Here is a 13,445-nt window from a genome sequence, read left to right on the forward strand (position 1 = left end):
AAAGCTACAATCACTGGTAGTAATCCCAGGGAGTGTTTAGGATCCTCGAAACTGATATCTTTTCCCTCTCCCCCCACCCTCAACTTCCTGTAGCATCCCTGGCATTTACAGTCTGTATTTTCAAGAAATATTTTATTATATTAATAGTGCTTTGTAGCAAATTCATAAATTTTGCAAGAGGTGGTTAAAACAAAAAGCCAGCTCAGCAATTTTGGGGGGCTTTTACAAGTGATAATACAGCTGACCTACTGAAGACAAAGGCAGTGGGAGGACCTTTATTGGTGCAAATAAATAGGAGTCTCTGGGGCTAAGAACCCACAGCTTGGACTCAGAGCTGAAGTCTGAACTCCACCTCCAGGCAGAATGAGATTCACTTCCACATCTCTGCTTCTCCTGCTGCTGGCCATCAGCACGTCTCCAGTCCAAGGTAAGAACTTCCACTTAACTTTTCATTGTCCTTTGAACAGAAAGGACCTTCAGCCATTTTTTTTTTCACAATTGAAAAAATGAGTGGAATATGACAAAAATGGGGAAAGCACTTCTCAGCTAATCCTAAATTTCTAACAGAGGGGTGTTCTCTAAAAATTAAGTGCTTAGGGATTTAACTCTAAGAGGCTGGAAGCATTTGTAATGTTAAGATCTTTATCCATGGAAGGAAGAAATACTGGAAATCCAATGTCATATGAACCACTGTAAGTACACCAGGGATATACAGATGTATATACATTCTTCAAAGCAGATTTTCAAGAATAAATGGAAGGGCTATCTTGTGTAAGAAGATAAATACCTGGTTGAAATGGTAAGTTTTTATACAGTTGAAGGAATCACACACACACACACAGAATGAAATACTCTATTCAGGTTTAGAGGACAAATTTTGTTCCCAAAATGCAGAATTTTTTTTTTTCAATTTTTATTTTGATTCACATGTTACTTTCACTCTTCAAGACCCTTATTTCTCTCCTCCTCCTCCAAGAAGCTTTTCCATGGCTCCTGGATAATTTAACTATTATTTAAATCCTCTGTTCCTGGTATGCAGTTTAGACTTTAGGTGTAATACAAACTTTCTTAGTATTTTAGTTTTTGTTTACTTGTTTGTTTTCCTCACTAAATTGTAAACACCTTGAAAGTTGGACCCTTTCATTTGTAAATACATGTCAATCATAGAAGTCTGCAATGGGGATAGAGATTTCAATAAATGTTAAATAAATTTGCTGTTGTTATTTGCTGTCGAGTTGAACCCCACTCATAGCAACCCCTCCTTGGGTTTCCAAGGCGGTATCACTACGGAAGTAGATTGTCTAACCTTCCTTCCGAGGAGTGGCTGATGGATTTGTACCACCAGGCTTCTGGTTAGCAGTCAAGTGCCTTAGGGACTATGCTACCAGAGCTCTTTAAATATACTTAGTGCTCATTAAAAGGCAAAAGAGGTTTTTTATAAAAGTGTCCAGTACTGATAGCTTTTGAATTTTTATTATTAGCTTTTGTTGGATCATGTTTCACAATTGTACTGGAGGACCAACTTATTAAACAAAAACAATTAAGTCTTTTGCATTGTTTCTCCAAATAGAAAGTCAAAGAATATGATAGGAGAAAGAATGCAGTTGCAGCCTGTTATTGCTCTTAGGACTTTTACCAGTTCATATCCTTGGTTTTTATGTTGCTTGTAAGTGAAGATCAGTTTATTCTCTTTTGCATTAATTATAACTCGGTTGTAAATCACCCCATAATGGTCTTCAAACTTAATTTTACTGACAGTCTCTTGAGTACAAGAATAAATGCTACCACGAGTTTCAATAAGTGCTTTGTTTTTTAAAAGGTGATTTTATAGTTAAGGTTGTGATAGAAAAAGTTGGAAACTAATCAAGCCAAGACAAGCAGAAATACACACCAAGATAAAGGCATACGGGTGAAAGTATGGACTTTACCTTTAAAATTTTCAACTAATTTAAACTTTAAATCTGAAAATCTTCAATTGCACAATATGAAAGGTTAGTTAATTAAGTTCTAGTTGTGAATTATATGCCAAAGGGACTAAAATAAGTGATGATGTTTACAGGTTTTCTGGAGGCCAATTACACAACCTTAAAGTGTAACTGCATGCAAGAGACCTCATCTTTTATCCCCTTTCACCTTATTCAGCGGTTTCAAATCTTCCCTCCTGGAAGTGGCTGCCCAAATGTAGAAGTCATGTAAGTTGCAAGAAAAAAAAAAAAAAAAGTATGTGTGTGTGTGTGTGTGTGTGTGTGAGATTCCTTTCTCCAATGAAAATCAGACATGTTGTCATGCAGTATTCTTACTCAACACTTTCAAGGTGATTTATTTGGACTATTGTTATAAATTCTTAAGCTAATAACAATGTTGTTAGGTGTCATCAAGTCCATTCCCAACATACCCCAAAAAAACCAAACCCACTGCCATTGATTCGATTCTGACTGATAGCGACCCCCATCGGGTTCCCAAGGCTGTGAATCTGAGGGAAGTAGATTGCCTCATCTTCCTTCCATGGAGCAGCTGGTGTGTTCTAACTGCCTACGTTTTGGTTAGCAGCCCAATGCCTTGACCACAGTGCCACCAGAGCCCCAACTTAGGTACCATTTATTGAGTACTTATTTTGCAGCAGCCACTGAGTTAAGTGCTCTGCATGCATTCACTCATTTAATTCTTTCAACACCATATGAAGGGATAGCTATTGATATCACCCTTTTACAGATGTGAAAACTGAGGCTTAGGGAGGTAAATGAACAGCCTGAGGCACATCTCTATAAAGGGATGTAGCCAAGGTTTTCCCCATGTCTTCCTACTCCAAAACCTCTCCAACCCCCAAATTAGATTGACAACAGCAGCAGACATTTCACTCCCCAGTGAGCTGAAGAGCAAATACTAAGTATCCAGAATAGTGGCTGGTCTGAATGATTATTTTATGGATCTTTCCTTTAACTTCAGATTCTATCAAACTTTGATCCCATAAGTAATTAAAGATTAGGCTAAGGAGACATTAGTGGTTGCAAGAAATTTAATAGCTATTTCCTTCTCATGAAATGGTGCGATTCTCCCTTTTCTATGCTCCTACAGCCATCTGTGGGCACCTTTACTATAGCATTTCCTACACTGCATTCTGGTGCAGTGCCTGGCATAAGAGTAGATGTTCAGTGAATGTGAGCTGCAATTATTACAGCATTGTTATGCTGAAACAACCAGGTTTTCTTTGTTTTGTTTTGTCTTTATAACCTCCACCAGAAAATAAGTTCTTTAAAGATGAAGATAAGGTATTTCTCGTTTTTCTCTTTTCAGTACTTTATCCCATTCCAGGCATATAGTAGAAGCTCAAAAAATGTTGGATTATTGCACTGAATATGTTAAATGGAGCCGAGACAGCTTTTTCATGTAACTAGTTAGACCTTTGATTTCTCTTTCCTGGACTGATCTTTAATGAACAGCACCCCAACACTTCACAGTATTAGACACAGCATGTTCCCTAGGGCATCCCTGACTTGGCCTTTGTTAGCAGTCCTTCCCTTGAACTTCTTTAGATTTTGCGGATGTTCGTAAGCAACTGCCTTTTGTTTGTCCCATTCAATCCTAATCTTTGAGTTCAGACTATTTGTATCCAACTCATAAAAAAGAAAAATGGGATATCAGAGATGCATATGAAAATTTTTCATGAAAAAAGCATTACACTTTCATTAATGTATTTTTTAATGTATTTAAATTAATGTATTTTTTTGAAAAAATGAAAATTCTTAGAAGGAAGGTTGGGCATTCCTACTTCCGTAGTGATACTGCCTCGGAAACCCAAGGAGGGGTCGCTATGAGTCGGGGCCGACTCGATGGCAAACAACAACAACAACAACAAAGCACAATGATTGCCCTCAAACTCAGAAATGCAAAGGTTTGACCATTTGAGAGCAGTTCTTCATGATGTGAAGATAACTCAGGATCCTTCTAGTGGATTACATTTTGTCTCTGTGACTCAAACCTCTTCCCTCTCAACCAAAAGAGACAGTGCACCCTCATTTTCTCCATTTAACTTCAACATTTTTGAAGTAACATATATTTGGTTTGATATCTTCTCACCAAATTCTGCATTTCTGAATTTTAACTAAAGAAACAACTAGTACCAGTCACGGGTGAAAATATTGAGTCTAGATAGTCAGAAAATCTGTTTACCATCATGAATTCAGAAACCAAACAGGAAGCCTCTGCCCAACACCCCAACTGTTCTATGACCTCTGTCTTCTCTAAACATGACTTACAAGGGTGGAGTTTCAAAGCTAGATGGATAGATCCTTGTCATTTTATTGCTAAGGGCATTGAAACACCAAGAGACTGTGTTTTCCTTAAAAGTCACCACAGTAGAATCAAGTTTCATATGGGCTTCTATTGCAAGTGTACCACCAGACAAAACACTTAACACCATGCTTGGCATTTGGTAATCATTTAGGTCATGCAGATGTAAAGTGGTGGCTAAAATTGTGGGTCTGGGAGATAACATTCATTTGTATCCTGCTCTATCATGTATTTGTTATACAATCTAAGGCAAGTTAAACTCTCTAAGTCTCAGATTCCTCATCTAAAAGTGAGGACATAATAGTTCCTCTAGCAATGTTTTTGTGAAATTAATCCATAAAATTATCCATAATACCTGCTCAGTGTAGTCCCTGGCACACAGTAAGTACTTGATAAATACTAGCTATTAATCATTATTGTTGTTTTTGCTATTAATAATTTCTTAAGAGTAGTAAAAGCCTTGGTACCTGGTGGTTCAACAAAATGTAGATGTCACCCAGAGCAATGGGCCCTGTAACCTCTCACACATTAAACTTTATTGAATTGTTTTCAAATAAAGAGTCCTCAAGAGAGTCCTTTCTGTAATCTATTTTGTCTCCCAAGCTCAATGGACAATAGTTTTTTGTTTTTTGTTTTTTTTTCAAGATATTGTGATATAACTTTAGTAGGGAACCAAACTTGGAGCCAAGCTATTTGGCCCATCTCCAACTCAGGTAAATTTTATCCACAGAATACTAATATCTGAAATGTGAAATTCTGTCATCTTTGTAGCATAGTGGCTAAGGCACTTGACTGCTTACCAAAAGGCTGGCGGTTCAAACCCACCAGCCACTCCTCGGAAGGAAGATGGGGCAATCTATTTCCATAGTGATACTGCCTCGGAAACCCAAGGAGGGGTCGCTATGAGTCAGGTCCGACTCGACGGCACATAACAACAACAGCTCACATATATGGTTCTTCAATGGTGTATTTTTTTTTTTCTATTCCTCAGACCTTATGCTACAAATCACCTGTCTACATCTAAAACAACCTCATTCCAATTTCACTTTACTTGACAATAATTACTTTCTTACATAACTCTTTCTTTTATTAAAAGTATGGGATTGACTAAAATGTAGCACTGCTTGATTTTTATTTCTGTTTGTTTTTCCTGTAGAATCTGGTTGAAGACTAACACTATTATATGCTTGAACCCTCGGGCCAAATGGTTCCAAAAATTCTTGAAGGGGTTACAGAGGTAAACTGACAATATGGAAGGGCTTTCAGATTCAATGTGTGCTGAGGGTTTCCCTTTCCTGGGTCAGTCAAAATGGGGACCATTTTAAATGTATCAGGAGTTTCTAAGACAAATACCTATCTTGCATTATTATTATTTATCAGATAGAGTGGGGTGACTCATGCCAGCAGTTCATAAAAGTAAACTGAAAAGCAATGTGCACAATATTCCTAGTTTGGTTTCTCCAGGGAAAATCCACAGTTTCTGGTTGATCTTTCTCTTAACATGACTTTTTATTTGTTTTTGTTTCACAGAGAGCATGGCTCCTTAATCTCACCAACTCCAGGGCTTAAGAAACGGCGGATCGCTTGATGCCAGTATTCCCATTGAGAACATCAGCATCCTGCCTTATTCCTGCTTTGGATTTTAATTCTGTACTTGTTTGTATTGTTTCCAATAAAAAGAATTTCCTCATACAAATGTGTAAGAATATATGTAAAAATACCCTGCAGAAGTTGGTGGGGAATGCTGGGAGTTCACATTTTTATTTATCAGAGAGGAAAGTTGCTCTAAGCATATTCATTTAGTTATAAACCATGCCGGCTTCTTTTGATTATGCGCTTGATGTTTAATGCACATTTTTTCCTAGAAAATAAGGGAACTATCATTTAAACCTCAAATCTGAACACATGGGTTGGATTGATAAGGAAATGATGCATGCTTTTCAATCATTTTGCACCGAGAAAAGTGGATTTCCTTCAGAGACTAGAAAGTTATCTGAAAAACTCATGGAAGTTCAACCTAACAAAAGGCAGGTAAATATTCTGTTAAAAAAACTCACTATTGAGAGAAATGGGTCCTTTTTCCACTTCCGAAGAGTTTCACTGTATAAGATATATTGTTTTAGGATTATTTAGACAAACAGAGCTACTGAGAGAGATAGACAGATACATACATGCTTACATATGCAGAGTGAGAGAGATACCATGCAATGGGAGTTTGAATAGGTGTGCTAACAAGTTCAAAATCAGTAGGTCAGGCAACCAGAGGGAATTCCTGCAGGTTTATGTCCCAGGAGCTGTGACTCAGAAGATAGGAGGAGTGAAGAGTGAGAGAATAGTGGCAAAATGTCTATTTCTGGCCTAGAGATAGAATAGGAGCTCTGGTAGCATAGTGCCTAAGGCACTTGCCTGCTAACCAGAAGGCTGGAGGTTCAAACCCACCAGTCACTCCTTGGAAGGAAGATGGGGCAATCTACTTCTGTAGTGATACTGCCTCAGAAACCCAAGGAGGGGTTGCTATAAGTCAGGTCTGACTCGATGACACATAACAACAACAACAACAACAGAGGTAGAATACATCTTAGGAAAAACTTCCTTTTTGCTTTTAAAATGTTCAACTGATTATGCCACTCAGACTTAGAGTCATCAAAAACCCAGAAGAAGTATTTAAAGGATGATATTCATATTATACACTTTCTTGGCAAACTTCTATTACTCATATTTTCTGCACAGACTTTTTTTGAGGGGCAGGTGTCTCTTGCACAAAATTCTTTAATATACCCTATTAATCTAATTGGCACAGTACCTAAAGCATTTGGCTGCTAACCAGAAGATTGGTGGTTCAAATCCACCAGTCTCTCCATGGAAGGAAGACAGGGCAATCTACTTCCATAAAGATTTACCACCTCAGAAACCCAATGGGAGCTCTGGTAGCACAGTGCCTAAGGCACTTGACTGCTAACCAGAAGGCTGGCGGTTCAAACCCACCAGCCACTCCCCGGAAGGAAGGTTGGGCAATCTACTTCCATAGTGATACTGCCTCGGAAACCCAAGGAGGGGTCGCTATGGGTCGGGTCCGACTCCATGGCAATGGTTGCATTTTTTTTTGCAAACCCAATGGGGATCACTGAGTCAGAATCGACTCAATGGCAGTGAGTTTGGATTTTGGTTTTGGTTTTTAATCTAATTCTATTTGTAAACTCAAGCGAATATTTTACTTAATTATGAGAGATTTGCAGTTAGCTGAGTATTTTCTCAAATTTAAATGTCCTCTGGTTCATCATAATGACAAATAAGGTTTCATCATATTAACTTTCCTTCTTATGTAGCTTTCCTTTTACAGATAATCTAAAATTATATGACAATGAGTGAATGGTTTTATTCCTAATATTAGCACAATGGGAAAATGCTTGACTATGAAAAGCTCTTTCCACTCACATACTGTGATTTCTATAGACTTTCAAACTCCTACTAAAACCTATTTCCACTGTCAAATTATATTGATTCTTAGTCTCTCATATTTGACAAAGATTTGGATTTGGCATCAAGTCTGTCTCCCCCTCCACCCATGTTGAGCTCCACTGCCTGTTTGTACCTTCTGCTCAGCTAGCTGCCCTGCAAGATCTGCTCCCAGCACCCTCTCTTTGTTTCTCAGCTGTATCTTCCTCTTTCTTTCGTTTTCCTTTTTATTTTTGGATTTATCCTTATTATTATTATATGTCTTAGATGGGAGTGAAAAGTATCTACAGATACTAATTTTCTGTTGTCTATAATTTAACATTAACTTCTTTATTACAAATACACCAAAAGAGAACATATAAAATGCCATCAAAATCCTGCTTTCTAGAGGTTTACAGACTTCAAGTGGAAATTTTTAGCAATTAGGAATCATTTCATGATTTAATTCCAGTCTTCGAGAATGTAGTTAGACAAATGCTACTGAGAAGCCTTGAATAAAAATTACTACCACTCCATATTAGAGAGTCCTGGTGGCACAATGGCCAAGTGCTTGGCTGCTAACTGAAAGATCAGCGGTTCGAACCCACCAGTCACTCCAAGGGAGAGAAAACCTGATGATATGCCCAGTAAAGATTACAGTTTAGGAAACCCCATGGGGCAGCTCACCTTTGTCCAGTTGCATTGCTATGAGTCAGAATCAACTCAACAGCACACAACAATATATGAGGGAGATACTACCATCACTCTCATTTTATAGATGTAAAAGCTAAGGCATAGAGTGGTTAAGTAACTTGCTCAAGGTTTTGTAGCTAGTAAATAGCAAGCCAAAATTCAAACCAGGCAATCTGGCACCAGAATCCATGCTTCTGATCCCTACATTATCCTGACTTTACATGAGGCACATACCAATAACTCTATTTTGTTGTTATGTGCCATCGAGTCGGACCGACTCATAGCAACCCCTCCTTGGGTTTCTGAGGCAGTATCACTACGGAAGTGATTTTACAGAGACAGAAACTGAGGCAAATAAGTATTTACTTGCCCCAATTCACATAACTACTAAGACCAGAATTTAAGCCCAGGGAAGTAGATTGCCCAACCTTTCTTCTGAGGAGTGGCTGGGATTTGAACCACCAGCCTTCTTGTTAGCAGTCAAATACCTTAGGCACTACACCACCAGTGCTCCCAGGGTCATCTGACCACTAAGCAATTGTTACTAATCTTTACACTATACTGCCTAACATTTTCTTATCCCAAAATGTATGTCTCACCTTAGCTCCTTTGTCCACTCACTTTCTCAGGGCTAATCAAATCCAGGGGGACAGTGAGAGTTCCAAAACAGTCAAGGCTCCCTGGGTTGAGATATCTGAGTGTAGTCCAGTACAGGGAATCTGGGCAGCTGAGAGGGCATCACTAAGGCACTGGGCCGATGCAGAATGAGCAACAAAACACAAGGCCAAAGTTGTTTTTCTTACCACACACAACCCCTCATTCCTCAAACATCACAGTGGATGTAAGGATGGTCAGCATGATTTGGAACAAGGACCTTAACACATTGTTAGATGTAGAACTTGTTGAGTCAATTAATTCAGTATCTGAGAAAAGGAGATCTTTTACTGACCTGAATGGTTTTGGATCTGGAAAGGGAGAACTGGGGAATAGTAAGACAGAATCTAGGTAATTTATGGCAATGTACATACATACATATACAAATTAATTAAAACTCAAAGTCAAAACAGAACTAAAGAGAAAATACAAGGTAATGCTGAGTAAAACAGGATGTTCAGTTCTGGGGAACTGAATGAAAGAGCTACAAAGCCAAGCTACACAGTAGCAGAATCCAGATAGACAGTGACAAAGTGAGTTGAGCCTCAAAGTGTTCTGCTCACTGCCCAAGAAGTAAAAGATGGTTCTTTTCTAAGGGTTCAACCAAAAGGAGGGGCCCAGGCCTGGCCTTGACAGGACCTGGCTAGTCCAGCTGCATCAGTTCTGTTCTAGATTTTTTTATTATTATTATTTTCTATCAACTTCTATTCAACAATTCTTCCCTCTCACTGAGATGAGTCATTTTACTGCTACCAACTGTATGTGAGGGTTGAGTACCTATCCCTGGATCTTCTTGTTTTCAAGTAAAGTTTAGTGTGAATTTTGAACAGAATTTATCTATAATCGATCTATAAAACATTTGGTAGAACCAAGAAAGAAGAGCAAGTCCACGAAGCCAACAGAGTAATATTTGAAAGAGAAGTCACACCATTCTGTGAACTTTCAGGACAGAGGTCCATGTGTGGTTCCCCTGAAAGAGCAGCACGACTTGGGGAATCAAAACACATATTTTCAGGCCTCTGCATCGGAAACTCAAGGGCCCAGAAATCTGTGTTGAAAAACCTCTAGGTGATTATGATGCTGCTGAAGTTTGAAAATAACTGTTCTAGGAAAAAGATTCTTGACAGTTCATAGTCCATTAGAATCATCTAGGGATATATATATATACAGAGAGAGACAACAAAGAGAGACAGAGACTCAGAGACAGACAGCAAGAGACAGAGACAGAAAGAGAGAAACTTGTCATTGCATTGACTCTGACTCTGACTCACTGCGGCACTAAGTACAACAGAATGAAATGTTGCCCAGTCCTGCACCATTCTATTACTGGCATATCCAATGGACACCAGCATGTCCATGTTCAAGTCTAATCAACCTCATTGGCCCTCTACTTCACCAAACTGTTATGTTCCTCCAGCAATTGATCCCGCCTGATGATTTGTCCAAAGCAAACAAATGGGACAATGTTTTGTTGTAATCTGTAGTTTTCATTCGACAGTACATAACAACAACAACAGCCTTTCTTTGTAGTCTGTCTTAGCCTGGAACTGCCAAAACCTGTCCACCATTGGTGACCCTACTGATACTTGAAATACTCACTGTCATCGAGTCAGATCCAACTCATAGTGACCCCTCCTTGGGTTTCCAAGGCAGATCACTATGGAAGCAGACTGCCCAACCTTCCTTCTGAGGAGTGGTCAGTGGCATAATATCCAGTACCGTAGCACACGAGCTACCACAGTACAGCAAACTGGAGAAGTGTATATGTGTGTATCAGGTACATTGAGGTATGATTTACATACAGTAAAATTTACCCTTTCTACGTGTACAGTTTGATGTTTTGACAACTGTATAAAGCCATGTAATTGCCACAACAATCAGGATAAAGAGTATTTCCATCACATAAAAAATTCCTTCATTCTCTTTTGCAGTCAATTCCCCACCACTAGCCCTAGCCCTTGGCAGTCACTAATCTAATTTCTGCTCCTATAGCTTTGTCTTTTCCAAAATGTCATATAAATAGAATTATAGAATCTGTAGCTTTTTGTCTGACTGTTTTCACTTCATGTAATAGTTATGAAATCCATCTTGTTGAATGTATTACTTTAATCCTTTTTGTTGCTGATTAGTATTCCCTTGCAAAGATATACAACAATGTGTTTATTCATTCACTAGTTGAATTGTTTCAGTGTTTGCTATTATTAATAAAACTGCTGCCAACATTCATACACAGGTCTTTATGTAAACATGTGTTTTTATTTTTATGTAATCAGATGTTGCACGAAGCACATTCTTCTCATGGTGATGGCAGCTGTGCAGGAGCAGTGAGCAGGAACCTACTCCACATCTTATGGTTTAGACTCAGGGACTGTCACCCCGTTACTTCCACTCCCATATCATTAGGCAAGTCACATGGCCAAGTGGGGCTGTGGTTTATTTTACTTCTACTGGAACTGCAAACCCGCATGGCAAAATGCCTAAATACAGAGGGATGATAATTGGGGATTGGGAATGATAATACAATCAGCAACAGCGGTCAAACACAACGGTCAGTTGTAGTAGTTTTTCTTGTTTTCTCTTTAAAACCCAAAAACGAAACCCACTGCCTTTGAATTGATTCTGATTCATAGTGACCCTCTACTCTATAGAGTAGAGCAGAACAGCCCCAAAGGGTTTCCAAAACTGTAGATCTTTACAGAAGCAGACAGCCTCATCTTTCTCCTGTGGAGCAGCTGGTGGGATTGTACCACTAGCCTTTTAGTTAGCAACCAAATGCTTTCATCACTGTACTACCAGGGCTCCTATTTCCTTTATTCTTCAGTAAAAAGCATAGCACATTTTCTTTTGTGAAAACACACAGATAAATATTTCAAAACTATACCATGGTTGTATAAGAGGAAATATGTCTTATTAGTACAATTTCACCAATAATGTAAGGGAAGAAAGAATGCTATATTGAAATGCATTTTGCTTCTAGCAAAATGATGCCATTTTGAAGATATAAGAAAAACAACAGCAGCACCAGTTAACCACCCCAAAACCAAAAGCAAATTTGCTGCCATTAAGCAATTCCAACTCATAGTGACCCCCTCTGGGTTTCTGAGGTGGTAAATCTTTACGGAAGTAGATTGCCCAGTCTTTCTTCTGAGGAGTGACTGGTGAGTTTGAATCGCCCGCTTTCTGGTTAACAGTCAAATGCCTTAGGCACTATACTGCCAGAGCTCCTTAATTATCCACCCACTCCTCCATTTTCTTAATATACCAGAAACACAGTGATCCTCATCCCAACTTCTATACATTTTAAATTAATTGTTAGGATATCAAATTACGTTAAATGTGTTTTCTTATCAAATAAACCTTACTTTAAATTTCTACTTACGAATTAAAAAAGAAAGGGAATGTTAGTGTATGAACATATACCTGTTCAGTGTATGTGTAAGTTGGACTTTGGAGTTGTTGCTATTATGTGTCGTTGAGTCAGACCTGACTCATAGCAACCCCTCCTTGGGTTTCTGAGGCAGTGTCACTACAGAAGTAGATTGCCCAACCTTCCTTCCAAGGAATGGCTGGTGGGTTTGAACTGCCAGCCTTCTGGTTAGCAGTCAAGTGCCTTAGGCACTACGCTACCAGAGTAATCCAAAAAATAAGCAAGCTCTGATTATCTATTTAGTAAGTACAAGACCTCTAAATTTCCCCCTCCATTTAGACAAGAGCAAGTAGCTAGGGTAGGCATGTGGGTTTAAACTGGATTTAACTGACATGGGAAAAGGCAAAATGTTCATGCTCCTACTAGGGTCCACTCATCCTTTTCTGGAATCAACTCTGTTAAATAACCTAAAGCTAAGTCTGGGGTCATTGGCATTCTAGCTACTCTCAATTAAAATAGCAATTCCTCTACCCTCACTGACCCCTCACCCAGAAATCCAGTCCACAATATGAAGGAGCTAGGTTTCTAGGTGCGGTTCATACCCACCAGCCACTCCTTGGAAGGAAAGTTGGGCAATCTACTTCCGTAGCGATACTGCCTTGGCAACCCAAGGAGGGGTTGCTATGAGTCGGGTCTGACTCGATGGCACATAACAACAAACAACAACAACAGGTTTCTAGGTGATTTGGAAAGGGATATGGGGTCGTGTTTCAAAATGGTATATTGTAAACACAATGGCTGTTTCAATTTTCTCTGATGCTTAGTACATGAAATATTTTTGCAACCTCCCTCCAATCATCCCTCATCCCAACCCACATCCAAACCAACATGAGACACAGTCCCAGAGGAAAAGCAGATGTGGGACAAGCAGTGAGGGCCACAGTGGAGGTGCCAAGGAAGTGGGAATATTCCAGCTATCCCCACCTTTTTAGCTTCTGGGATTTCC

At 39.1% G+C, this 13,445-nt stretch overlaps 1 protein-coding gene across 1 annotated transcript; it reads left to right on the plus strand.

Annotated features, from left to right (window-relative positions):
• The first annotated feature begins 363 nt into the window (after positions 1–363).
• CXCL13 (C-X-C motif chemokine ligand 13) lies at positions 364–5,878 on the plus strand. Its single transcript, XM_007949062.1, has 4 exons — positions 364–427; positions 2,060–2,192; positions 5,447–5,527; positions 5,821–5,878. Exons 1-4 carry the CDS (start codon positions 364–366, stop codon positions 5,876–5,878), a joined length of 336 nt encoding a protein of 111 aa, XP_007947253.1.
• The last annotated feature ends 7,567 nt before the right edge of the window (positions 5,879–13,445 follow it).

The sequence above is a fragment of the Orycteropus afer genome, unplaced genomic scaffold, assembly GCF_000298275.1.
Source record: "Orycteropus afer afer isolate SDZICR_OR568_19922 unplaced genomic scaffold, OryAfe1.0 scaffold00235, whole genome shotgun sequence".
NCBI lineage: Eukaryota > Metazoa > Chordata > Mammalia > Tubulidentata > Orycteropodidae > Orycteropus > Orycteropus afer.

Bases quoted from the DNA above. Each gene is read 5' to 3' on its own strand.
- CXCL13 (XM_007949062.1), top strand. From the start codon at position 364: ATGAGATTCACTTCCACATCTCTGCTTCTCCTGCTGCTGGCCATCAGC. The intron at 2,193-5,446 runs GTAAGTTGCAAG...TTTTTCCTGTAG, and splicing joins TGCCCAAATGTAGAAGTCAT to AATCTGGTTGAAGACTAACA. The intron at 5,528-5,820 runs GTAAACTGACAA...TTTGTTTCACAG, and splicing joins TTCTTGAAGGGGTTACAGAG to AGAGCATGGCTCCTTAATCT.